The sequence below is a fragment of the Gopherus evgoodei genome, chromosome 2 (assembly GCF_007399415.2).
Source record: "Gopherus evgoodei ecotype Sinaloan lineage chromosome 2, rGopEvg1_v1.p, whole genome shotgun sequence".
Classification (NCBI taxonomy): domain Eukaryota; kingdom Metazoa; phylum Chordata; order Testudines; family Testudinidae; genus Gopherus; species Gopherus evgoodei.
The window spans coordinates 90,990,375-91,017,910 of NC_044323.1; the positions used below are offsets into that span (position 1 = coordinate 90,990,375).

A 27,536-nucleotide genomic window follows, 5' to 3' on the forward strand; every position below is an offset into this window, starting at 1 on the left:
AAAGTAAGAGACCATCAGCAGAAGAGGCAAAGTGGACAAGGGTAGGACAGAAAAGGAAATAGTATGGGAAAGCAGCACTGATAATGCTTACTCAGGACTTACTTTTAGATAATCAAAGAAGATACATAAAGATTGATTACAGGAATTTTGAAAATCATAATATTAATTACAAGTCATTCCATCATAGACTATGGAGTAACCATAATTTCAACTAAAAACCTAAAAAATGAAAAGGAGGTATCTACAGCAAAAATACATATTGTAAACAGCACTATGCCACGATGTTGAGAATTACTTCAAATTCACTACCCTTGCATTAAATATGGGAACTGGTGGCTTTGCACAGGATTGCTTTGTGCTTGTGGAAGGTTACGATGCCCTCACTCCATCTGAGATAGAGTTTATAGATGTAGATGAAGATTCTTGGCTTGTGGGTGATGGAGTTGTTGATCCAGAATGTTCTGAATTCTTAAAATAAAATAGTTTCCTTTAATATTATCACCACACTTATAGGGGACTCAATATTTCTATATATGCATTAAAGGCATGTTCTCAAGTGTGCTGTTCTAAAGTCTCATTAATTTTATATGGTGTAGACCAGGGGTCTCAAACACGTGGCTTGCAGGCCGACATATTTTCTGCAGCCCGTGAGGTCCTCATGGCCCCCCTGCGTTCACCTAGAGCAGCTCTGGCCTGGTGCATGCAACTAGGGGCAGGGCTGGCTCCCTGCCTGTCTGCCTTGCCCTCGCGCCACTCTGGGAAGCAGAAAGAACATGGGGCAGGAGAGGCGCGGGAGGGTGTTGATGTTGCTTCAGGCACCACCCCCAGCAGCTCCCATTGGCTGCGGTTCCCCGTTCCTGGCTAATGGGAGCTGCTGGGGGCGTGCCTGTAGCAACAGCAACACACACCCCTGTGCCTCTCCTCCCCGACTTTCTCTCCACTTCCCAGAGCGGCATGGAGGCAGGGCACATAGGCAGGGAGCCTGCCCTGGCCCCAGTGTGTGCCGGAGCCCGCCCCCCCCCAAACCCTTCCTGCAGTCAAACCCCCTGCCCTGAGCCCCTTGCTGTACCCTGCCCTCCGATCCCCTGCCACACCCCTCCTGCACTCCAATCCACTGCACTGAGCCCCCTGCCACACCCTGACCTCCTGCCATACCCTGCACCCTGACCCCTGCCCTGATCCCCCTGCTGCACCCCACACCTCTCCTGCACCCCAACCCACTGCCCTGAGCTCCCTGCTGCACCCCCACACCCCCAACCCACTGCCCTGAGCCCCCGCCACACCCCTCCTGCACCCCGACTTTCTGCCGCACCCCTCATCCCTCCTGCACTCCAAACTCCAACCCACTAGCCCTGAGCCCCCTGCTGCACCCCTCCTGCAACCCGACCTCCTGCCACACCCCTCATCCCTCCTGCACCCCACCTCCCTGCCCTGAGCCCCTGCCACACCCCACACCCCTCCTGCACCACCTGAGGACAGGGATGGGGCAGAGTTGGGGTGGGGATTTTGGGGAAAGGGTTGGCATAGGGCAGGGAAAAGGGTGTGAAGAGACAAGGCAGGGGTGGGGCCTCATGGACTGGGTGGAGTGGGGGCGGGGCTGAGGGCAGCCAGGGGGAGGTGTCAGTAACATGGCCCTCGGGCCAATGTACTAGTCCTCATGTAGCCCTCCTGGTCATCTGAGTTTGAGACCCCTGGTGTAGCACTTCGTTTTAAAAAAGGAGTTATCAGTGGGCCAGATTTTCCAAAAAAAAGCATGTAACTGCCCAATCCAGCATAGTAGGAAGCCAAGTTTATAAAAAGGCTCAGCACCCAGCAGCTCCCACAGAAAAAATCTAAATGGGAGATGCTGGGTAACGAGCCTTTTTTTTTTTGGTCTGGCTCATAAATCAGCACTTAACGATTCTAATCAAATGTTTAACAGTGGTCCGAGATATTAATGGACATCATTAACAGAAGTAGTTGTTGTCAGTTTCTCTATTGTTCTTAAACAATTGCACAATCCAGTTTTGCAAGTCATGTCTGTCCTTTAAGTGCTCCCTACTGGCTGAACATGGCACTGTAGGCATTCCCTGCCTCAACTTCCTTCCCTCAGTAACTCCACACAAAGACACCAGTCAGTTCTGGCATGGGCCGCAGGTGTAACAGGCCAATGGAACACTGATGCTGACACCGGATGCCCAGATGCAGATTTGGCAGGGGAAGGTTTTGCTTTATTATGCCCCATGTAGATTCCAGGACAGCTGAGAAAGCAATCTATGCTATTCAGCTTCCTGGGTTCATCAATAATGTCCCTGGACTCCAGAGAGATTGCTGATAAACCCAAGAAGCTGAGTAGCACATACTGCCTCCTCAGCCACCCTGAAATCTGAATGGGGCACATCAAAGGCTCAGTTCTTCTTTGGGAGGAGATGCTGCGGCTTTTCCCGAGCAGCTTGGGATCTGGGGAAGGGAAGGGGAGGCATGGCGTAGCTGGCCAGAGGCTCCTCCAGCCGAGAGGGGGTGAGCTCAGGCCTCCAGCCAGCCCATAGCTTCTCCAGCTGAGTGGGGGGGGGATACTTGGGGCTCCTCTGAGTGGGGGGAGGGAGGCTCAATGCTCCTGTTGTGGGGGGGGGGGAGAAGAGGAGGTGATATCAGGGCTCCACTCAGTGGCATGAGTGGAAGGGGTGGAGCTGGGGGCTAGCATCCCCCAAGGGGGGTTCTACCTGCTGCCCACGAGTTCTGGAAATGTGGCTTAGCCCTCTGGCCAAGTCACAAACAAATGTAAACCCTTCTGGGGTATCAAAAGTTCAACTGAAGAGTCCCAACAAATAAGATTCTTCTATCCTTTGGGGGTTTCTCTTCAGCCTTCTGGCTCTAGGATAGAGCACTTGGCCCCTCAAGTTCCCTGGAGTATGCAATCTTCCGCAGATGCTGGCTCAGAGCTTTCCATGGGAGCCTGCCTGCCTGCCTGCTCCCTGTGATTCTACACCAGAGTGTCCATTAAGCTACCACCTGACCCTTTATTCCTGTCCTCTCTGGCTGGGAAGCAGCTAATTAATTATGCCACAAATGCAGTTGACCCAAGTTTCCCTCCAAAGAGTCAGGCCAGCCAGTCACCCTGACACACCCAGAAATGAAGATCAGAATGCAGGGTGGCAAATTTTCTATTATAACCAGCCACATGGACTGGAATGTTTTTAATCAATACATTATTATATTAGCTTTCATAAACCCCAACTCCTAATATTAGCTTTTGAAGTACAATGTTTAAATATTAGAAAAATCCATTCAAACTAAACGAGCTCTGAAGAACAGAAATTAGAACAAGGTCAACATGCCACAGATGTCAGCATGGGAACAAACATCTATACAATCCCATCTGCCCGTAACAAAAAGCATGCAAGAGATAGTTTTACCTACTAGAGTGACAACTGAAGAACGGAATAAAAAAAGAATGATTGATAAAGTCCATCTGCTTTCTGACTGATGCTTTTTTTACTAGATTAGGAATCTGGCGCTGTGTACTAACATGATTTAAAATAATTACTCTGCAGACAAGCATACTGGTAGTTTATAATGCAAAGCAATAGGAGTGGAAGCCAATTATTTCAAAAACTATCATATAAATGTAGACTTTCTGAAAAGAAATACTTACAAAATCCCTCTGAATAATTCATTGTACTCAAGTATTGCCCAGAGGTTGGCTTAAGCTATACAACTACATGAGGAAGCCCCCATCTGTATGCTGTCTAGTGCAGGTGTGTCAAAGAGGGGACAAACTTGGCCTTCCAGTGAGGTGGAAATAAAGGAGACGGCTGGTCACTGCCAAAGTGCTGTTTTTGCTTACCGACAGTCAATCAACAGAACACAGGTGACATGTGCATATGTCCCAGCTAACCCTCAACAGCCTCCTGGAAAAGAGTCACATTCTCACCTCAGGAGAGGAGGCTCATCATAACGAAGGAAAAAAAAAAAAAAAGACTCTTTGAACCATTTTTACCTGCTATTCTATCACAGCCAAATACAGTAAAGAAAACTCCCACTTTCAGGCTCCAGAAAAGAAGGATTTTTTAAATATAAAATACATAACAGTTTTGAAGTCACAAATTTCATCTTCTAATGAAGACTACAGAAATTTTAGAATTGTTACAGTTACCAGAACATGGGTCATATGTTTTTTCTATTACCATTTTAATATTTGAAGCACTGCCCTTGAACACCCATATTTAATTGTACAAAACAGACAATTTACATAAGGTTGTTTTTACACCACATTTTGCACTTTGATTGTATTGGTTTACAATCAGGTTATAAAAACTAATAGTAAGTGCTGATGAAAAAGACCATGATCAAATGAGAAAATCTCCACTCCATGTCTCAAAAAAAACCCAAAACCACTCACTGAGCTGCTGCCAGATGTCGATGCTCCATGACACATGGAACTGATGCTTGGTTTTGGAGAACTTGGGGGGGTCCGTGAAGTACACACTAGATGAACCATATGATATTCATCTTGCTAAAATTAAAGAAATTAAAGAGTTTAAACAACAGTATTTGGGAAGTTTCTAGGTTAAATGGGATTAAAAACCTACTTTCGAAGTAAAAGCAGCAAAGAATCCTGTGGTACCTTATAGACTAACAGACGTTTCGGAGCATGAGCTTTTGTGGGTGAATTGCATCTGATGAAGTGGATATTGACCCATGAAAGCTCATGCTCCAAAACGTCTGTTAGTCTATAGGGTGCCACAGGACTCTTTGCTGCTTTCACAGATCCAGACTAACACGGCTACCCCTCTGATACTTTCAAAGTAAACTCACAATTAATAAGCCAGCATGATGCAAAGTTTAGTAGCCATACACGTCTAAAACTTAAGCCCACTATGACAGAGTTCAACATTTTGGATAAAGTATTTTCTTACCAATTCACTGTATCACTATGTACAATAGCGTACGTTCTGGCATATATACTTCTCTTGTCCCTGCCTCTAGAACTGAAGCATGTTACAACGCGTATGACACCAAACTTGGAAATAGGCGACCGCATTTTGTTTCTAGCATTGCCACTAACTCATGTTGACAAGTCATTTACTGTTCTGTGCCTTAGTTTTCTCACCGGTGAAATAGAAAATATGCTCATAAGTGGCTTTGAGATATGTAATGAGTGCCAAGTATAATTATTGCAGTCAAACAATAAATATTCAGTACTTACCATATATACTCGTTCATTAGCCCGTTTGTTTATAAGTCAACCCCTCAAGATGGTTAAGTAAAAATAGCAGAAATTGTATGACCCTTTCATAAGCCGACCCTATATTTCAGGGGTTGGCAAACTTTGGCTCCTGGCCCACTAGGCTAAGCCTCTAGCAGGCCTCGACATTTTGTTTACATGGAGTGTTCACAGGCACGGAGCCCCTCAGCTCCCAGTGGCCACGGTTTGCAGTTCCCAGGCAATGAGACCTGCGGAAAGTGGTGCAGCTCCCATTGGCTAGGAACTGCAAACTGCAGCCACTGGGAGCCAAGGGACTCCGTGCCTGTGAATGCTCCACGTAAACAAAACCACAACGTATTAGATATTCAATTCAATGATTCCATAGAGTTTAAAATAATCAAATTTTGGGGTAGATCCGTTTATAAGCTGACCCCTCTTTTTGATGCGTCACTTTACCAAAAATATTCAGCTTATGAACTAGTATATATGGTACACAGAATTGTTCAAAGTGACATACAAACCTTAGTTCTGACCCACATGAGGTACAGAAAGTATCTCCATTTTTATTTGGGGAAACTGAGGAAGAGAGCTATAGTGACTTGCCCAAAATCATGAGTCATTGGCGGAGTCAGACTTGGAAATCAACAGTTTTTGTACATAGAATTGGATTCTCCAAGAACATGCTGTTTCTTAAACACGGATATGATAAAGACTGCTCAATCTTCAGGTATCTATTTTATTCCATAGGAAAAAAACCACTAGAAATAAATAGCTTAAATGGATATGGCCATAGCTATTTCAGGTGTGCTGTGACTATATTTAAATTGCACTGTAGGAGCCTTCCTCAGTTCTGAAGTCATGCTGCAGCACACTCCATGGCAAAATAAAATGTACAGTTATTACAATAGTTATCAGGATAAGTTTAGAAGTATTTTATTTTTTAGACGAGTCTAAAGCTTAGAACACTAACCTAAATAGCCAGATTTAATTCTTCGAAACAGACAACAGAAAGGTTGCTTTTACACCACATTCTCCATTCCCACTTTGCTTGATTTAAAAAAAAAGAAAAAAGAAAAGAAAGCCTCCCTGGTGCTAACCCCCAATAAAGGCCACTCCTGCTCTAGAGAGACAAGGTTGATGAGGTAATATCTTTTATTGGACCAGCTGCTGTTGGTGAGGGAGACAAGCTTTCAAGCTTACACAGAGCTCTCCTTCAGGTAAAAAATAACTGTGTAAGGTCGAAAGCTTGTCTCCCTCACCCACAGAAGTTGGTCCAATAAAAGATATTAACTCACCTACCTTGTCTAATATCCTGGGACTGACACAGTTACAATACCACTGCATACTCCCACTCTAGTCAACTCCATTCTTAGCCCCAGATTCCTCTCTTGCTTCCACTCTCTAGTTGGTACCTTCCTTCCTCTGCTATTCAGATTTGTCTCATTCAAAGAGCAGTGGGATTTGACTAATTTAAAAAATAATCTCCACATTGACTAATACGTTTCCTCCCATACAGCTGCAATTTACAGAATGCTTGACATTATAGAATGTTCTTTCAAGCTTAGTACCTGAGTGGAACTGACATATAGCACTGTCATCACATGTGTTATGGCTATATGTATGTACACAGGTTTTCAGTGCACATGTTCAAGGAGTTCCTACGTGTGTGTAAGTACTATTCTGGACAACTGATGACACTCCATGTCAAGAGAGCAAAATGTCAGATGAAAATTTTAGTAGATATTCATCAAATCCTTAGCCAATATCAGAACAGATGGCTAGTCAGACAAAGTACTAGAGACTATGAGCTAAAGATTATTTTCTTCAAAATCTAAAGGAATTGATGGCACATTTGGGAAGGAGGATATAGTGAACAAATAAATATTTCACTTCCTATCTATCACAGTTTTTATTTCCCTTCCTTCCCCTTGTGTTACAATCTTTTCTTAATTAGACTGATAAAGATGCCCCCAACTCAGTTCTGGGGTCATACAGGGATGAAAACAAAATTCTTTACGTCAAACAATTTGATGTATAGTAGCTGAAGACTGTTATGAAAACGTCTGCAGAATCAGAGTGGTCCACAAGGTGAGCGTGGTTTATTTATATGGGCTCTTCCTCCAGTAGATAAGCATGGCTTGAATTTGTGTATCAAAGAAAACAGGATATATAAAAAGGACAACTCATCTATCTACCACAAAAATCCAAAAGCCATGGAGCTACTGTAGCTTTTCAGGGCATGGAAAGAACTATATTTTTTCTAAACTGATTCAGGCCTTTAGTTGTTACTAGTCAGCAATCACAGAAAATAAAGTTTTTGCACAAAGAGTAGATGCCAACAATTTTATGAAACAGAAGATTTATTGCCAGTAAAAATAATTCCACAAACAGTTTTCCACTGACCCTAGCCATAATCTATTTAAGCTTGGTGGTGGTATTTGATCAGATAAAAGTGATGTGTACATTTCAAAATCACCTTAGTCAGCAGAGGAACAACACTATGAAGCTGTGGAGAGTTGTTTAAATTATATTAATAAATATTCTTTTGGAAAAATTTCCTATTTGTAAATAGATATTTCACCTTAAAGCCATGCTACTGATCAGATCTCCAGTATTTCAGAATTCTGATACCATGTTACCCAAGCTTCCTCATGGTTTTCCATCTCATCTTCAAGTAATATATCACATCACACAGATTTAAAGGTTTAACAATTGAACACACATTATTTAACTAGTCTTTTTTGTTTACATTTTTTTTTAAACCAGATTGAAACCGACTGAGTGGCTCTTCAGTAGCATTTTCATAGCGCTTCTCAACAAGGAATTTTGCAAATGAGCTAAGCATTATTATCCCTATCTGCCAAACTGATTTCTGCATACCAGGCATATGCTTTTAAACTGCAAGGGTTGATAAATACATTGATTTCAATACTTTAAAGATTTCCAGGAACAGAAGTCAGTTCATCCTCACTGATGTTCAGGTATTGCATATTAAATGGTGTGTATGTTTTTATTACAAAGCAGTGTATACCTTTATCCTGACAAAACAGCTTCAAGTGAAATCTTTACTGCTTTCAATGCATCCTAACCTCAGGAATGAGACTAAACTAAATGCATTATGGTTTCTACCACAGGCAAAATTCAGAGATTTTATTTAGATTTCCTAGTACAAAATAATCTCTCCAGCACATGATTTTGCTAAATGCACTAATCCTACACTATTCTCATTTGATCAAGTTCCTCCTGCCTGATGGTACTGACCCAGACGACTCTCTCCAGACCAAGAAATACAAATTTTCTATGTTTAGATATTAAGTACTAAGGCATTGTCATAAACAGATAAGTAAGAGTTAATAGAACATAAGTACTTCATATCTCTTTTGCCTGTAAAGGATTAACAAGATCAGTAAGCCTGGCTGTCACCTGACCAGAGGACCAATCAGGGGACAGGATACTGTCAAATCTTGAGGGAGGGAAGTTTGTGTGTGTGATGTTAGATTTTGGTGGTTGTTCACTCTGGGGGCTCAAAGGGACCAGACGTGCAACCAGGTTTCTCTCCAATCTCTCTGATACAGGCTCTTACAAGTTTAAAATAGTGAGTACTAGGTAGATAAAGCGAGTTAGGCTTATGTTTGTTTTCTTTATTTGCAAATGTGTATTTGGCTGGAAGGAGTTTAATTTGTACTTGAATACTTAGGCTGGGAAGGTATTCCCAGTGTCTATAGCTGAAAGACCCTGTAACATATTCCATCTTAAATTTACAAAGATAATTTTTACTATTTTTTCTTTCTTTAATTAAAAGCTTTTCTTGTTTAAGAACCTGATTGTTTTTTTATTCTGGTGAGACCCCAGGAGACGGGGTCTGGATTCACCAGGGAATTGGTGGGGAGAAAGGAGGGAAGGGGCAGAGAGAGGCTAATTTCTCTCTGTGTTAGGATTACTGTCTCTCTCAGGGAGAATCTGGGAGGGGAAGAGAGAAGGAGGCGGGAAAAGGTGCATTTTCCTCTCTGTTTTAAGATTCAAGGAATTTGAATCACAGTGATCTTCCAGGGTAATCCAGGGAGGGGAAGCCTGGGAGAGGCAACGGTGGGGGAAAGGGTTTACTTTCCTTGTGTTAAGATCCAGAGGGACTGGGTCTTGGGGGTCCCCGGGCAAGGTTTTTTGGGGGACCAGAGTGTACCAGGCACTAGAATTCCTGGTTGGTGGCAGCGCTACAGGTCCTAAGCTGGTAATCAAGCTTAGAGGAATTCATGCTGGTACTCCATCTTCTGGACGCTAAGGTTCAGAGTGGGGAATTACACCATGACAGGCACACTATGCGTTCTCTTTCTGAGGCCTGAGTTGAAATTCAGCTTAGCCAGAGAAGCCTAAAATTAAACCAGTAAAACTAAATCATCTGTAAGGTGAACCAGCAGAAGAAGAAAAAACAAAGTGCACCAACCAAGTTAGTACTATCAAGCCATCACAAGCAAAACACAGCCAGCAGCAGTTAAAACAAGGATAGAAGTCAGGATACTATGCAGAACACATTTTTACATATGAACAGCCATGCACTACCATCAGTTTAAACGAATAACTCCCATTTTTGTCCAAGAGTTCTGCGGTGGATTGAGGGAAGCATATTACCATATAAATATAACTGTTTTCAGATCAATACAAAACTCAGCATTGTAGTGAACATATGCAGGATCCATGCTTCAAAGCTGCCAAAATCAAACTTATGTCATCACCCAACAGTGAAGTTAGCACTTAGGCCAGCTGTCAAAAACTACTCATTCTATTCCTCATGCTACTAGCTAAAAATTAATGAAAAATATTCTAACCTCTCCCACTAAACTCCTCTCGATCCTTCAAAAAACTCTACTCCCCTGCAGAAGGATATGAACTTTCAAATTAGTTCTCCTGAACACATTTAGACTACATGTCTAATAAAATGCTCAATCTCAATATAAGAATGAAAAGTTCAAAGTTAAACAACAATGCAAATTTAGAGTCCTATTTCCCCACACAATGGTTTTGCTTAAAATATCATATGGTGTTGATGTAAAGCTTACTTTTCTGAGAATATCTTTCAGCTGCAGATGATCAGGAAGCAGTCTGCCAGAATACACCAGTCTCTGATCCTTTGTAGACTACGAGATGGGACAAAAAGAGGAATTTAGCTTTTTTCCAGCAGTACAGATTGACGGCTGGAAACATTTGTAGATAAAAAAAATCCCTTAGAAATTCCCACCACCTACTGTTAATCTGCAAAACCCATTTCAGTGGTTTTGTAATTTCAACTATGGAAAATTGCTGATAGTGCCTAACAAAAGATGGGGGGATCCAGGTGTGGGATGAGAGGGTTCTGTGTTGGGCAACCTGGGTGTGGGTGGCTCAGTGGGGGATCTGGGTGTGGGGGCGCTCTGGATGCACAGAAGCTTGTTGGGAGGGGTGTTTCTAGGTGCAATAATAATGGGACTCTGCAGGAGGGTCCAGGTGAAAGTGGGTGGGGCTCAGCAGGGGGTCTGGGTGTGGGGTGGACAGAGCTCAGCAGTGGGGTCTGGGTAGCTCAGTGAGGGATCCAGGTGCAGTTGGTTGGGGATTGGGGTGGCTCGTTGGATGGTGCAGGGGGAGTGAGGCTCATCGGGGGTTCTGAGTGCAGGGGGTGAGGCTCAGCAGGAGGGTCTGGATATGAGGGGGTCTGGATGCACAGGGAGTTGGGTGGATGGGGGAGCAGCTCCCTTTATAGGGATCCCTCCCCCCCTGCAGCTGAGGAGCAATGGGTAGGAGGGCAGTTTGCAGAGTTTCCTACAGCCAGGGGAGAAATCCTGGGCTGGGTCTGACACGGCCCCAGACGCTGTGCAGGTGAAGAGGGAGTCCCAAACTCCCCAGCCCAGCTAGGACTAGCAGCTGAGCCTGGTGCAGGGTAGGAGCCACCAGCCAGGTCTTCCCCAGTACCATGCCCTTCCCCACAGTGATTTATCTCTCTGCCAGCTGCCCTGGGCACCCAAAACATACTGCTGGGAATGGCTGCATGACCACTCTTGTGGCTTCTCTTTGTTTCCCTGTCAGAAAGTCATTTTTCTGCAGGGAAACAAAGAAATCTGCGGGGGACAAATTCTGCGCATGTGCAGAATTTCCCCAGGAGTAGGAAGTACATGTGTGAGACCAAGTTACACTACTACAGCACCCAATTCGATTTTGATATGGCACTATATGCAGAAAGAGACACCTTTGGTTTTACCTTTGCTGGTAGGATCAAACTGTTTTAATTGAATTCTAAAATCTTGCTATAGCCTTGGTGAAGTTCACAGTATGGTTCCATTTATAAAGGCAAAATGTAAGTAGTTTTAACAGTTTCAGGATGCCACTACATCCCTGAACAGCTTTTCTAGTTTAAATGGGCCCTGAAGCCTTATCTACCGTCAGATTTAAAAAAAAAAAAAAAAAGGTCCCCACCTTTGCTAACTTTACTTGAACAAGCATAAGCAACATTAAGAATCCTGGGGTAGAAAAGATAATAACTGGCAAAGTTTTTCAGCACATCTAACTCAATATAGAGCAAGTCTTGCTGACAAGATGCTTGATATAAACCACACATTTAGATACAGCTAACATTTGTACAACTGAACCTGTTATCAGTGTATATACACTGCTTAAGATTCTGCATTCCTTTTCCCCTTCTCTTAATATGTAGCTAAGTATGCAATCTCATATAAGTCACTATTCAGGACCAAAGATCTTGCTGAGATCCAGACTTCTAATGCAAAATTTTTTTTAAATCCTTTGAGACTGTCTTTGCATGTCTCAGTGCAGCAGAAGGCAATACACATTTTTTTTGCAATCACCTTTTATAGGCTTCCCTGTAATTTAGCAAGCTGTACTCTGGATACTACACTGATACAGATTTTCCTTCTGGAATAAGTTACATCACTAAAAACATTCAAAACACTGGGAAAAGAATTAGAAAATGTACTGTACAGTCCTGCCCTAGATTACCCAAAAAAGTTTCCTTCCAACTCCAATTTCTGATGTCCCACATTCAGTACAGTCACACTAGAAGGTCATAGCAGCATAATATAAACTGCCTCAAAAAAAGAAAGGCAAAGTTTACTGCAGGGAATATGGGTGGAGAATATTAGACAAATGCACAAAACTAGTTTTGTCCTAGCAGCCAAAAGGTGGAAACTGTACTGAAAAATAGTGACAAAACAAGTCCTAAATGCCATCTTCACATTGTAGAATCACTTTAGGTTACTAGCAGAAGACAGTAAGTTATATTGCCCCACTGGTTATTGGCAAGCGTAAGCAACTTTTTCTGTATTGTAGCACACTGACTACATTCTTTCCACTTTTCACTGCTAGGACTATTTTTTTAAGAAAACATTCATAATTTGTAAGTTTTTACTCTCCATGCTTAGTGCCCTTGGCTTTGACCCATCTTATTAACATTGTTTTGAATGGAGCTGAAAGAAAGGTGTTTGTTATGTAAGAACTTCAGTGAACATCGCATCCTATTGTTATAAAACCTCGGCTTTCAACATCACAGAAACAAGCACCACAGGATTAGAGTTAACTACTGCAAAGACAGTACAAGAGACCATATTTTTGTACTTACTACAAAATTTAAAAGTTCTTTGGAGACACAGACAAAAATCATATCACAAGAAAAATGCCACAAAGGATTTCTGAAGAATCCAGAGGGCTTACCTCATAAGATTATAATGCAAGTTTTTTGTTTGTTTTTTTAAAGTTTGTCCTAAGTATACAGTATATAGCTTAGAGGGGCTGAAATCCCTTAAAATGGATAGGAAGCCAGTACAAGTTGCTTTCTGTTTTTTTTCCTATGAGGTAATCTCCTGCATGGTCAAATACAGGTGCCCTGCTTTGATAACTTTTTATATAAAGTTCTAATACATGAAAAATTGTTTTACATCATCTAGTTACCAACTGCCTGCTCAAAAGCTATATAATTAACAAACGATAATTCTCTGGCATAATCCTTAAACTGAGTAGATTCTTGAGAACAAAACCCCTAGAGTATTTCCTGTCTAGTAAAAATCCAGTAAATCCCCTTGCACAAACAAACATGGAACTGCATTTCTAATTAACCTATGCCAGTAAAAAAACATTTACATCTTGAGAATGACATGAATATTTGCTAATCTGAAGTCTCTAGTTCAGTAATTCCTAGTGTGGTTTATAACTTTCCAGTCTTGCTTCTCCAAAAAACATGGAAATATTTTTGCTGAGTTTATTTACATACCTCTACCTCGATATAACGCTGTCCTTGGGAGCCAAAAAATCTTACCACATTATAGGTGAAACCGTGTTATATTGAACTTGCTTTGATTCACCGGAGTGCGCAGCCCCGCCCCCTCGGAGCACAGCTTTACCACGTTATATCCAAATTCGTGTTATATCGGGTGGCATTATACCGAAGTAGCAATATACTAACAAAAGTAATATCTGGAGCACTATTACAGAGTTCAATTTCTCAACACTACTGTCTACTTTATATAAGTAACAACCTACAGCAAAACCATTTCTGCACTATATGGTCAGAGTTATTTATGGCTAAGAGTAAAGACAATTCTGAGAATAGCATCTCTACAGAATTTGGTAATGGACTAAGTTGCCTAAAGGAAATTTCTCTGTTTCTCGTCCAGCATCTCTCTTTGCTGGGTGGCAGAAATTCATGTTTCTGACACATAAGTATGGTTTCTCCCATCCCATTTTTCCACAGAAATTTAAATAAAAGTCCTTCAAGTGTGACTATTAAGAAAATATGGTCATCAATCTAATTTAAGCTTTGTCCATATGCTCATAATTCATTTACCATCACAAAAAAAAAAAAAAAGGTTAATTCACTCAAAAACTACATTAACGTTAAGTCAAGGTTGTTAACATCCATTCCTAAATAAACACTAAAAAAAGATGCAGCCAAGTTTGGATTCTTTCATGAACCTTCAAAATAACCTTTCATACACAACATATTAATACTCAGAAATACAAAAGAATAGATGCATGCACTGTAATGGTTTGAACCTAGGATTTATCATACTAGAATCACCTTTTAAAAGCACAACTCAGTTTTTTCCCTAAAGTATTTACACCTACAAGTAAACATATCGCTTGGGGAAACTGTAATTCAAGTGACTTATCTATAAAAACTGCACTAGTTTAAATCGGTTTAAAATGTACACACACAAATCAATTTAATCCTCACTTAAATCCATTTATTTTAATTCAGTGAATTAATGCTAAAATCTGTCTACATTGCACTGATTTAACTAGGGCAGTTTTATAACAACACAAATTAGCACAACTGTTCTAATACAGACAATGCCTGAGTCTTCAGAATTCTGGGGTCCTTTGCATCATAACTGGGTTACTGACAATCTCCTGCTCTTAGCTTCCCATTCTGTTACCACATGAAAAAATACCCAAAGTTAAAACATGGATTAAATGATCTATTAAACTTAAGACAAGAGGCAATACTCTTAATTGTGAATCAATGTTGGTTAGTCTCACATTTGTTATAACATTATTACAAAATAAAAGTAAATAAAAATTCTTTCAATGGCTGGTAAACCTAAGCAGAGGACAAAACATTTATCATTTGAATATGCCATAAATAAGTGCATGAATTGACTAGCAGTATAATAATGACCTACGAGGGTCATATAAAACAGCTTGAAAAGTTTATAATCAGTAAGTGATGGCAATTGATTTCTTCCTTCCATCACTAATTGAAATTTAGAAAGGAAAATGTTATGCCTATATGTAGCACTTATGAACTGGTGCATTCTTTTGTTGGCATTTTAACAAATATTAAATTAATTTTATTTCTAAACCTTGTTTTTCAAACTTCTACAGTCACTCAAGTCCAACAAAACAGTATAAAGCATTTTTCTTTTAAGTTTTAGTAGTACAAAAATTTTAATTGAACTTGGAAAAAAAATTAATTTCCAGAACTCATTAGTAAATTAAACTTTCCCAAGCCTACATATAGCTAAGATAAGCTTGCCAGTTTTACCCAACTTTTATTAGAGGGAAGGAGAGGAAAAACAGCTTCTAAAACCCAAATACTTTCCATGCCGTTTTATAGGACACCATAGATTTAAAAAAAAAAAAAAGACTCCTTTAATCAGTGACCATCAATCACAACCTAAAACATATGCAGTAAATCCCACACCAACTGACACTTGAACTTACTGAATTAGTTAACAGTAACTGTATATGAGGTACAATGAAATTCTCAACACAAAAAAGCAAAACTGATTACATTAGCATTCTTGCCATCCTCTTCAACCCAGCATGTAAACATGTTTAATAGGTCAGGTAAAATTAAGGCCTGGTCTACCTAAAACTTAGGTTGACCTAGGGCTGGTCTACACTACGCGTTTAACTAAATTTAGCAGAGTTAAACCGATTTAACCCTGCACTCGTCCACACAACGAAGCCCTTTATATCGATATAAAGGCTCTTAAAACCGATTTCTGTACTCCTCCTCGACGAGGGGAGTAGTGCTGAAATCAGTATTGCCATGTCGGATTAGGGTTAGTGTGGCTACAATTTGATGGTATTGGCCTCCAGGAGCTATCCCACAGTGCACCATTGTGACCGCTGTGGAAAGCCATCTGAACTCGGATGCACTGGCCAAGTAGATAGGAAAAGCCCCGCGAACTTTTGAATTTTATTTCCTGTTCGGCCAGCGTGGAGCACTCACCAGCACAGGTGACCACGCAGAGCTCATCAGCACAGGTAACAATGCAGTCTCCTGAGAATCGGAAAAGAGCTCCAGCATGGACTGCACGGGAGGTACTGGATTTGATCACTGTATGGGGAGCGGATTCCATGCTAACAGAACTCCATTCCAAAAGACGAAATGAAAAAAAACATTTGAAAAAATTTCCAAGGCCATGATGCAGAGAGGCCAACCAGGGACTCAGTACAGTGTCGTATGAAAATTAAGGAGCTCAGACAAGCCTACAAGAAAACCAAAGAAGCAAATGGAAGGTCCGGAGCAGGGCTGAAAACATGCCGCTTCTACGCTGAGCTGCATGCAATTCTAGGGTGGTCCGCCACCAGTACCCAACCCCAGGCCATGGATTCCGAGGTGGGAGTGGTAATCTCAGCCGTGGCTGAGGATTCTGCGGACGGGGAAGATGAGGAGGAAGGAGGACGAGCTTGCAGAGAGCACACAACACTCCGTTCTCCCCAACAGCCAGGAGCTTTTTCTCACCCTGACGGAATTACCATCCCAGCCCTCCCAAGCCACTGTCCCACACAATGAAGCCATGGAAGGGACCTCTGGTGAGCGTACCTTTGTAAATATAAAACATGGTTTAAAAGCAAGCGTTTTTGAATGATTAATTTGCCCTGAGGGCTTGGGATGCATTCACGGCCAGTACAGTTATTGGAAAAGTCTGTTAACATGTCTTGGGATGCAGTGGAAATCCTCCAGGGACAACTCCATGAAGCTCTCCCGGAGGTACTCCAAAAGCCTTTGCAGAAGGTTTCTGGGCAGGGCAGCCTTATTCCGTCCTCCATGGGACACTTGACCACGCCATGCATATAGCATGTAATCTGGTACCATTGCATGACAAAGTCTAGCTGCGTATGGTCCCGCTGTTTGCTGGCATTCAAGCAACGTCCGTTCTTTATCTCGCTGTGTTATCCTGAGGAGAGTGATATCGTTCATGATAACATGGTTGAAATTCAGGAATTTAATTAAGGGGACAGAGATGGCCATTCCTACTGAGCTGTTTGCCTGTTGCTTAAAAGAAATCCTTCCCTGCAGGTAGCCAACCTACTGAGCTGTTTGCCTGTTGCTTAAAAGAAATCCTTCCCTGCAGGTAGCCAAGCCGGGGGGGGGGGGGAGGAGGTGATTGGCGCTGAGCTTTTTTGCGTTTGGCTAGCAGGGATCTTCCCTGCTACCAGCCACACGGTGGGGGGAGGGGTAAAGCGATCATCCCAGAGAATTGGAAGGGGGGGTGGTTTCTGCTGCTGCATGTTAATAGGAAAGACGCAGCACTGAACGGGCTTTGCTTGGTATTTGGGAAAGGAGGGCACTGTGTATATGAAGGCTGTAGAAGCCGAAAGACAATGGCTTACCATGGCCGCATGCAAGCTGAATTCTGCTGCCCGGACCTGCGTCTGTGAGATCTCTAACACCAGAGCCGCAGGCACTCAATATTTAGATGCAAAATGTGACCTTGTAGATAAATCACATGTGCTATGTAAGGTGAATAGTGTTGTTCACCGTGAAAGAGTATAAGCACTGTTCTGTAAAATGTATCTTTTTAAATACTTCTCTTCCTTTCTTCCTTCCCTCATGCAGCTGCAAATTTTTCAAGCCTCCCTACTCCATCCCGAAGGCTATCTCAAATAAGGTGGCGGAAAAAAAAAAGACGGGAGACGAAATGTTCTCGGAAATCATGGAAGTGACCCACAATGAAAGAGCTCATCTGAATGAGTGGAAGGACGTGGTATCAAATTACAGGAAAGATGCCAGTGAATGTGAGGACAGGAGGGACATTCGAGATAAGAGGAGTGGCAGGAAGATCAGAGGAGGTATGACGCAACGCTGGGGCTGCTGCATGATCAAACTGACATGCTCCGGCATCTGGTGGAGCGTCAGGAACAGCAGCATGATCATAGAGTGCCGCTGTATCCCCTGTGTAACCACCCTCACCATGCTCCATACCCTCCTCGTCCAGACATGTAAGAACGCGTGGGGGGGGGGCTCCATGCACCTGCCCACTCCACGCCCGTGGGCATCTCAAGCAAAAGGCTGTCCTTATTTTGACATTTTTTTAGTCGCCTTTTCCTTCCGTCCTATCTTCCTCCCAAACCACACCCGGGCTACCTTGTCAGTTCTCTCCCTCTTTTTATAATTAAGTAATAAAGAATACATGATTTTTAAACGATAGAGACTTTATTTCCTTAAGCAAACTGTAATCGAAGCGGGAAGGTGGGCTGCTTACAGGGAATGAGTCAATCAAGGGGGCGGGGGGTCATCAAGAGGAAACAAACACAGCAGTCAGACTGTACCCTGGCCCATGATGAAACTCGTTTTCAAAGCTTCTCTGATGTGCACCGCTTCCTGGTGTGCTCTTCTAATTACCCTGGTGTCTGGCTGCGCGTAATCAACAGCCAGGTGATTTGCCTCAGCCTCCCACCCCTTCATAAAGGTCTCCCCCTTACTCTCACAGATATTGTGGAGCACACAGCAAGCAGCAATAACAAAGGGGACATTGGTTTGGCTGAGGTCTGAGCGAGTCAGTAATGTGCACCAGCATGCCTTTAAATGGCCAAATGCACATTCTACCACCATTCAGCACTTGCTCAGCCTGTAGTTGAACAGCTCCTGACTACTGTCCAGGCTGCCTGTGTATGGCTTCATGAACCATGGTATCAAGGGGTAGGCTGGGTCCCCCAGGATAACTACAGGCATTTCAACATCCCCAACTGTTATTTTCTGGTCTGGGAGGTAATTCCCTTGCTGCAGCCGTTTAAACAGAGTAGTGTTCCTGAAGACACGAGCGTCATGAACCCTTCCTGGCCATCCCACATGGATGTTGGTGAAACGTCACTTGTGATCCACCAGTGCTTGCAGCACCATTGAAAAGCACCCCTTGCAGTTTATGTACTGGGTGCCCTGGTGCTCCGGTGCCAAGATAGGCATATGGGTTCCATCTATCGCCCCACCAGTTAGGGAATCCCATTGCAGCAAAGCCATCCACTATGACCTGCACATTTCCCAGAGTCACTACCTTTCGTAGCAGCAGCTTAATGATTGCTTTGGCTACTTGCATCACAGCAGCCCCCACAGTAGATTTTCTCACTCCAAATTGATTCCCGACTGACCGGTAGCTGTCTGGTGTTGCAAGCTTCCAGAGGGCTATTGCCACTCGCTTCTCAACTGCGAGGGCTGCTCTCATCTTGATATTCTGGCGTTTCAGGGCAGGGGAAAGCAAATCACAAAGTTCCATGAAAGTGCCCTTATACACGCGAAAGTTTCGCAGCCACCGCGAATCATCCCAAACCTGCAAAACTATGCGGTCCCACCAGTCTGTGCTTGTTTCCCGGGCCCAAAATCGGCGTTCAATGGCTACAATCTGCCCCACTACCAGCAGGATCTCCAAAGCGCAAGGGCCCGTGGTTTGAGAGAATTCTGTGTCCATGTCCTCATCACTCTCGTCGTCGCACTGCCGTAGCCGCCGCCTCCCTGCCTGGTTTTGCAGGTCCTGGTTCTGCACAGACTGCACGATAATGCGCGAGGTGTTTACAACGTTCATGATTGCTGTCTTGAGCTGAGCAAGGTCCATGCTTGCCGTGCTATGGCGTTTGCACAGTTCACCCAGGAAAAAAGGCGCAAAACGGTTGTCTGCTGCTTTCACGGAGGGAGGGGTGAGGCTGTACCCAGAACCACCAGCGACAATGTTTTTTGCCCCATCAGGCACTGGGATCTCAACCCAAAATTCCAAGGGCGGGGGAGACTTCGGGAACTATGGGATAGCTATGGGATACACTCAGGGGTGTAAAAAAACCATCAAAGCCCTGAGATGTAGCTAAGCCAACCTAAGCAACGGTGTAAACACTGCTAGGTTGACAGAATTCTTTGATTAATCTAGCTGCTGCATCTCGAGGCAGTGGACTTACTACAGAGACAGAAAAAGCCTTTTCATCCCTGTGATAAGGCCAGGTCTACACTTAAAAATTAGATTGACCTAGCTATGTCATTCAGGGTTGTGAAAAATTTCACACCTTGGGCACCATTGTCAGGTCAGCCTAACCCCTGGTGGTGTAGATGTGGTTAGGTCGATAGAAGGATTATTCTATAAACCTAGCTATACCACCTCTCGGAGAGGTGGATTATCTACATCAACAGAAAAACCTCTTTTGTGGGTGTAGGAAGCGTCTACATTTCGGGCAGGTCTACACTATGGCAGGCATTGATAATCTGAGATCAATCCACCAGCAATCGATGTAGTAAAAATCCACCAAATCAACTGCAGATCACTCTCCAGTCGATCCCTGTACTCTACCTCCGACGAGAAGAGTAAGGTAAGCTGACGAGAGATTTTCTCCTGTCGACCCTCCACTGTGTATACCCTGCAGTAACTCAACCTAAGGTACATCGACTACAACTACGTTATTCACATAAGAGTGCTACAATGGCATAGCTGCAGCTGTACAGCAGACATAGCTTAAGTCTCCTGGTAACCAGAGACCCGCTGAGAAAGAATTTATTACTCAACTAGAGTAAGTGTTTTTCATTAATCTGCTCAGTTCCCTGAAAAAGTAATGATGCAATGCATATATATTCTCTTATGCATTAGAGTGGTTTCCTAAAGACTGATTCAAGTCTCTGCCTATGTCAGACCAGGGGAAGAGGTGTATTCACACACCGGTTCAACAAATTTTAGGAAAAAGTGTTTTCTGTTGATGAAAACTTTGTAACCAACTGAAGGTGTGTGTTCATTTCCTTTAAATGGACATGTTCCTTTCATACATAGTATAATTAACAGATAAATTCACAAGTTTTGCCCTCAGGGTATTTACTACTCCAGCAGATGTCAGTATAGTTTTATCAGTTACAATATAATCATGTTGTAAGCTAGATAAAAAATGATCTGCATGCCTGACAAAGCATACAAAACAGTTCTATATTCCTTCCAACTTTAATTCCTTCTTAAAAAGTATGGACCCCCTTTTTAAACATGAAACTACAACAATTTTACCACTAAAGCAAAATCCTACAACTGCACTTTTTGAAGGAGACTGATAAAGCAGCTGACCATTTTATTACACTCACTGTATGCTAGCCATTTGCAATACAAACTCATCCTTTGTTCTATTATTTTCCCAGTATTACAGTAGCATCAAGATGCTCCAATCAACCCTAGGTTCCCACTGTGCCGGTGCTATATAAAGATCAAATAAAATTGTCCATGCTTCAGATAACTTAATCTATATAAGTTTCATAGATCCACAGAGTTTAAGGCCAGAAGGGACCATCAGTTCATCTAGTCTGACCTCATATATAAAAACAGGCCTTAAATTTCACCCAGTACTGAATCTTTTAACATGTGTTCACTAAAGCATCTAGTCTTGATCCGAAATCATCAAGACATAGAGAATCTACCACCTCCCTGTGTAGTTTGTTCACATATTTAATCATCCTCACTTAAAAAATGTATGTCTTACTTCTAACTTGAATTTGTCTGGTTTTTCTTATGCTTTTCTCTGCTAGATAAAAGAGCCCTTCAGTACCCTGCACTTTTTCCCCAGGAAAATACTTGTATAGCATAATCAATTCACCACCTCTCAATGTGCCTAAGGCCATGGCTACATTGGCGCTTTACAGCGCTGCAACTTTCGTGCTCAGGGGTGTGAAAAAAACACCGCCCGAGCGCTGCAAGATACAGCGCTGTAAAGCCTCAGTGTAAACAGTGCTGCAGCACTGGAAGCGCGGCTCCCAGTGCTGCAAGCTACACCCGTAGAGGATGTGGAGTACGTGTAGCGCTGGGAGACCTCTCTCCCAGCGCTGGCGCTGCGACCACACTCGAAACTTCAAAGCACTGCCACGGCAGCGCTTTGAAGTGCAAGTGTAGCAATACCCTAAGAACCAAACACACTACTTTCTGCACATTTTAAATGGTAATTGAATAGCAAACAAGAATTATTCTGGATGTATTAAGAATGCACTTACTATATCTGAACCATCAATTTTTGTTTTTTACCTTAGCCCCATGGGTACTACAGTTCTTTTAATGTGAAAATTTGGAATCTAACAAAGTTCCAAGTTCTTTCAATTTGCAAGTCACAAAATTTCTTCAGAAGACAACAATGCCAGCCTCACTGAAGTGCTCCAGGCATTCCAACTCTGATAGATACTCTAAGTCCCAGTCCTTACCTCACAAGAAGTCCTCAAGTAAGTCCTCTTGTGAGGAGTCAGAGCTTAAAAACAAGCACAGGCCTTCCACAGCGGTGTTTGATGCAGCAGTATTGACTCTGGCTTCCCCAGGGTCATCAAGACTGGTGTCTTCATCTATACCATAGCTGTCTTTTCTGCATCCAACAAACTGGGCACTGGTGGCACCGCGGTTGCTCCTGAGGAAAATGTGCCCCTCAAATCTTAGGGTCGCCTAAATGGTTGCACTGGCCCTGTCACCACCCCTACTCCATACAGCCTGTTCTTTCTGCAGGATTGGGGTAAGGGGCTGTCTTTGAGTTCTCAGCCAGAAAACAAGCACCTGTTAAAACTGCCTTTGTGGTACATGTCCATTCATACTGGAGGGTAGCGTCGCTTTCCCTGGCACTGCCTAGACTTTGACCCTATGTGAGTTAGGAAGCAGGAGGGATAACTCAGTGGTTTGAGCATTGGCCTGCTAAACCCAGGGTTGTGAGTTCAGCCCTGGAGGGGGCCATTTGGGGATTGGTCCTGTTTTGACAAGGGGCTTGGGCTAGATAATCTCCTGAGATCCCTTCCAACCCTAACAATCTATGAATGGGGCCCTGATCACAGCCCCTAGAAGTCACTGCAATCCCCATAGTACCCGGGCAGAGACTTACCGGCTTGCTGGGGTAGACACTGGAAAGGTGAGTTTTCAGCTTGCCCACGGTCCAGTCCAGGAAGCAGTTGATAGTCTGGTCGGTGTATTTCTGGTTGGGCGCTTTGATGATGAGGGTCACCGGGTGACCCACCAGGCTTTGGTCCATGCTGCTAGCACGGGCTCGCTCTCCCCGCGAGGGGCCAAGCCGCTGAAGCTCGACGGCCGGGGCGCGAGGATCAGTGTCCAGGGGCAGGTTTCACAAGGAGGCTTCGGGCGCCCATCCCCGCGGTCTCGGTGGGAGCCGCCCCTACAGTACAGGGAGGGGGAAAGTAGGCGGGACCCCGCCGAGCCAGTGTCCGCCTGAGGGGGGGAGAGGGGCGAGTTAGGGGCGTCACACACCGATCCCCGCCACGCAACAAGGGCCGGGACCCCCTTCCCGGGCTCCCCCCGTGGGCCGGTAACCAGGGCAGGGGCGGAGCCCAGCGCTCGGGCGAGGCCTGGTCACGCCCCGCTACCCCCGGGCCCGGCTTGCGTCCCCCTCCCCGCAAACAGCAGCGGCGGCCGCAGCAGACAGGCCCCGACCCGCCCGTACCGAGCCCGGCCGCGCGCTCCCGAGAGCCCGGCGGCGGCTCAGCCTGTCCCGGAGCGGCTCCGCTGGCGTAAAATGGAGACCGGAAGTGGTTCGGCTCCCCGTGCGCGGCGCCAGGGGGCGCTGGGAGGGGCGGCGAACTGAGCATGCGCACTCTCCCTCCCCCAGCTAGCAGACACCCTGCAATCCCCCAGCCCTGGGCCTGCTCTTGGCCAAGCCCCTCTCAGGAAATCCAGTTGGGCCCCACTAGTCCTGCTGGGCCAGGGAAACTCAGTCACACCGCCTTGGAGATAAGGAAAAGGGCGCCCCCTGCTGCTGGCTGGCAGCAGGGTGTCAGAGGGGGCTGTCACACACACAGGCTGCAGCCAAGGCCCCTGAGAACCAAGAGCCATAGCAAGGCACCTCCCTTGGAGCTGTCTGAAGTGGTATATGCTCTGGCATGGGAGTGGGAGTAAATCCCCCGTTTGTTCCAGCCCCCAGAGCTTCATGCCCTCTGCAACAAGTGTTTGGGCTTTGGCTAGTGCTCCGCACAGGGCAGTGCTAGGTACACCTCTACCTCGATATAACGCTGTCCTTGGGAGCCAAAAAATCTTACCGCATTAGAGGTGAAACCGCATTATATCGAAATTGCTTTGATCCACCGGAGTGAGCAGTTCCCACCCCCGAGCACTGCTTTACCGCATTATATCCAAATTCGTGTTATATCCAGTGGCGTATCGAGGTAGTGGTGTACATCACATAAATAATAACAAAAGCATTGAATACAAGGGAGTGTGTGCTGGGAGCAAACGGCAGCTCTGTGTGCTCTAGAGACATTTGCACCAGCAATGTTGTGTCCACCTAATTATTATGCCAATGCAAATTTCTCTAATGCACAGTGGGCAGGCTGTGCTAATATGACCAAGATAACAAATGAAAGTTTACCGGAGTCCCTATTACACTGGTTGAAAATTTGTTGTACATTTTGCTTAGGGTTTGTGACACAGGATGTGAGTTGTCAGCAAACCTTATTGTCAGTATGCCACTGAACAAAATGACTTCAAAAGTAGACTATATCAGGGGTTCTCAAACTTCCTTGCACCCAAACCCCTTTTTGACAACATAAATTGCTATACAACCGCAGGAGGAGGGACCAAAGCCTAAGCCCATCTGAGTCCCGCCACCCCAGACTGGGGGAGGGAGGCGCAAAGTCCAAGCCCCACCATGCTGGTTGGGAGGGCCAAAGCCGAAGCCCAAGGGCTTCAGCTGCAGGTGGAGGGGCCCATAACCTGAGCCTCGCCATCCAGAGCTGAAGCCATTGGGCTTTGGCCCTGGGCAGTGCAGCTTGGGCTTCGGTCCCAGGCCCCAGCAACTCTAACACCAGTCCTGGCAACCCATTTCAGGGTCCCGGCCCATGGTTCTAGAAGCCCTGGACTATATTAAATGGTGTCTTTTTCAAATAAATTAAAATAATTCTACCTGGCATAGTTTGATAGAATGTACCCATGCCCATACCCTACCCGCTAATGTAATAATCTTTGTACAAAGTATGCCTTATGAGATATTATTTGAAAACTCATAATTTGCTGGTTATTATTGTCCTGGGACAATGTGTGTGACAACATTGTATATGAAGTTATAAGATTCCACTCTATGGTGTTATTAACACACATTCCAAACTGAGGTTGGCAAATAGGTCTGTCTCAAACAAACAAAAGACTGTGTGCTCTGCTTAAGCTGCATTTAAGTAGTAACAGAGTCATCAAGCAGAAAGGGGAAAAAAGAAAGCTCAACCTGATGTGGAAAAAGCAGCAGATAACTTTCTTTCCTTTGTCTCCTGGTACCTAGCTGGAAATATTTTTCAAGAAGGGCACTGAAAATATGAAAAGGAGGGATAAACACCCCTCCCCGCCCATTGCATTCACGACACCTGAAGTGACAAAGAGGACTTGGCAGTACAGGCCATACATATTGGGTGTTGGGGGTCACCCTGCAGTATAACCAAGGCTGGTGAGAGCCAGAATGCAGTCCAAGTGTGGCTGGCAGGCTGTAGTTGCACACAGACATACAGGGTGCGGCTTGCATTCTGGAAGGCTGTTTGTGAATGACCCAGGTGGGAACTCCTTCAGCAAAGCATCATATGGCACCCAAGGTTACAGGGCAGAGGTGACACAGCTGCTCATTAATCTAGATTGTATCCTAGTATGTCACACAGACTTGTACAGCTCCCATCACTGTAACGTGATCAGTTGATGAGGTGAGGATAACTATCATCCCTTTACAGATGGAGAACTGAGGCAGACAGAGGGTGACTTGCCAAAGGTCTCATAGGAAGCGTGTGGCACAGCCTGGACTTTAACCCTTGTTTCCCTAGTCCCAGCCTAGCGTCATAACAACTGGAGCATCTTGTCTCCATTTCAGTTTCTGAGAGAGCATCTTTTAAATAGTATGTCCCTGATTATAAAAAATTAAAAATTAAATAGGTTTTGTGACCACCTGTTACTGTTTTAAGGGGACTCTACAGTAAGAGACAACTTGACTGACTAGACAGGAAAAACAGTAAATTGTCTATACTCAAAAGTGCTGTCAAATGCATATTGTAAATAAACTAAGGAAAAAAAGAGTTTTGTTAACTTTTTGCGGTTATAGTAACCTTCCCTGTAACTATAGAAGGTCCAAAATTTTCAACCAATATTTTCAATTCAACTGTCACTTTAAGGCAAAGGAATTGCACCTTTGATTAATCTCAGCAGTATAAACAAGGACTATAACACAGAAAGGTTTGCTGGAATAGAGGTGAGCTTCAGAAACTACAGTGCACACAGGAAAAAGATAAGAAAGGACCTAATGAAATAATGCAAACACCAAAGGCCCAATTCTCCCATTGAAATCAAATCTGGATCAAACCACCCCTGATCTGAAGTTTTGCCAAAGAAAAGCAAATACAGATACAACCTTATTTTTGACATTTATTTACTTTTGACTATTTATTAGTACAATCTTAATGTTTAATATAGTGTTTCATATGGATTTGAAATTTGTCATCTACAGCACACACTGACCTTGTCATCATTTATCATGCAGCTCATTGGGTCATAATGGGGGCCATAAGATATCTTAATGGCATTTTCAATTTTAAATATTTTCATAGCATGACCTCTATTTGTACATCTGCAATCATTTGTGCTTGCAATGTTAAATATACTATCACAAGTGAATGCAATTTACAAGCACCATTCAAGCATTTGTGCACAAAAGTTATAGTACGCAAAGACCACTTGCTATTTATGTATGTGCAAAGATGTATGCACAAAAATAAAGGCAAAATTTTAGCTTAAACCTTGTTTAATATTGACACATTGTTTGAAGATTGGCCACTCCACATACATATTACACTCTGAGAACTTGAGATTTAGGGTGGTTAAAATGCCTTCTGAGCCACTACTAGAGAACAGGAAACTCTGCACATAACTCCACGGGAAACTGTACACTTTGATTGCCCAATTCTGCAGTGAGCTGAGTGTGGGCAGACCTCTGTAACAGCACAGAGCCCCACTGGATCAGGGTCAACTTATGGGGAACTCAGTGCAGGACTGGGGCCAGAGGTAAAAGTAAGCCAGCTGGACTGGCTTACCCAGCCTGAGAATTTAAAGGGCCTGGGGCTCCCTGCAGTGGCCGGAGCCCAGGGGCCTTTAAATCGCCTCCTGAGACCCACTGCGGGGAGCCCTGGGCCCTTTAAAGAGCCGCCCGAGCCCTGACGCCACTACCCTGGGGCTCTGGCAGCAGGGCTCAGGTGTTGCTTTAAAGGGCCCGGGGCTCCATGCAGCGGCCGGAGCCCCTGGGCCTTTAAATCCCCATGGAAGCCTTGTCGCCGCTATCCTGCCGGAGCCCCAGGGTAGCAGCGACAGGGCTCCATCAGCAATTTAAAGGGCCCTGAGCTCCACTGTGGTAGCAGTGGCCAGAGCCTGGGGCCCTTTAAATTGCCCCTGAGCCCCGGTGCTCCCAGCTGCCTCTGCAGATGGGAGCTCTGGGAGTGATTTAAGGGCTCCCAGCTGCAGCCGGAGTCCCGGGGTCTTTAAATCTTTATTTAAAGGCCTCAGCTCTTCCAGGTGAGGCAACTCCTCTTCCAATTGAGGCCACAACCCTGCTCAGGACTCCAGCATACCGGTAAGTCCTTAACTTACTTTCACCCCTGACTGGGGTATAGGACATCAGTCAATAAAATAAATAT

General features: G+C 44.2%; 1 protein-coding gene across 1 annotated transcript in view; it reads right to left on the bottom strand.

Moving 5' to 3' along the window:
- The window catches only part of HERPUD2 (HERPUD family member 2), a 32,873-nt gene extending 9,659 nt beyond the window's left edge, over positions 1–23,214 (bottom strand). The window contains 5 exon segments of the mRNA XM_030551349.1: positions 310–377; positions 379–468; positions 4,382–4,495; positions 10,243–10,320; positions 22,757–23,214. Of these exon segments, the coding sequence (XP_030407209.1) occupies positions 310–377; positions 379–468; positions 4,382–4,495; positions 10,243–10,320; positions 22,757–22,903 (497 nt within the window). The 5' untranslated portion in view covers positions 22,904–23,214.
- Between the last annotated feature and the right edge of the window lie 4,322 nt (positions 23,215–27,536).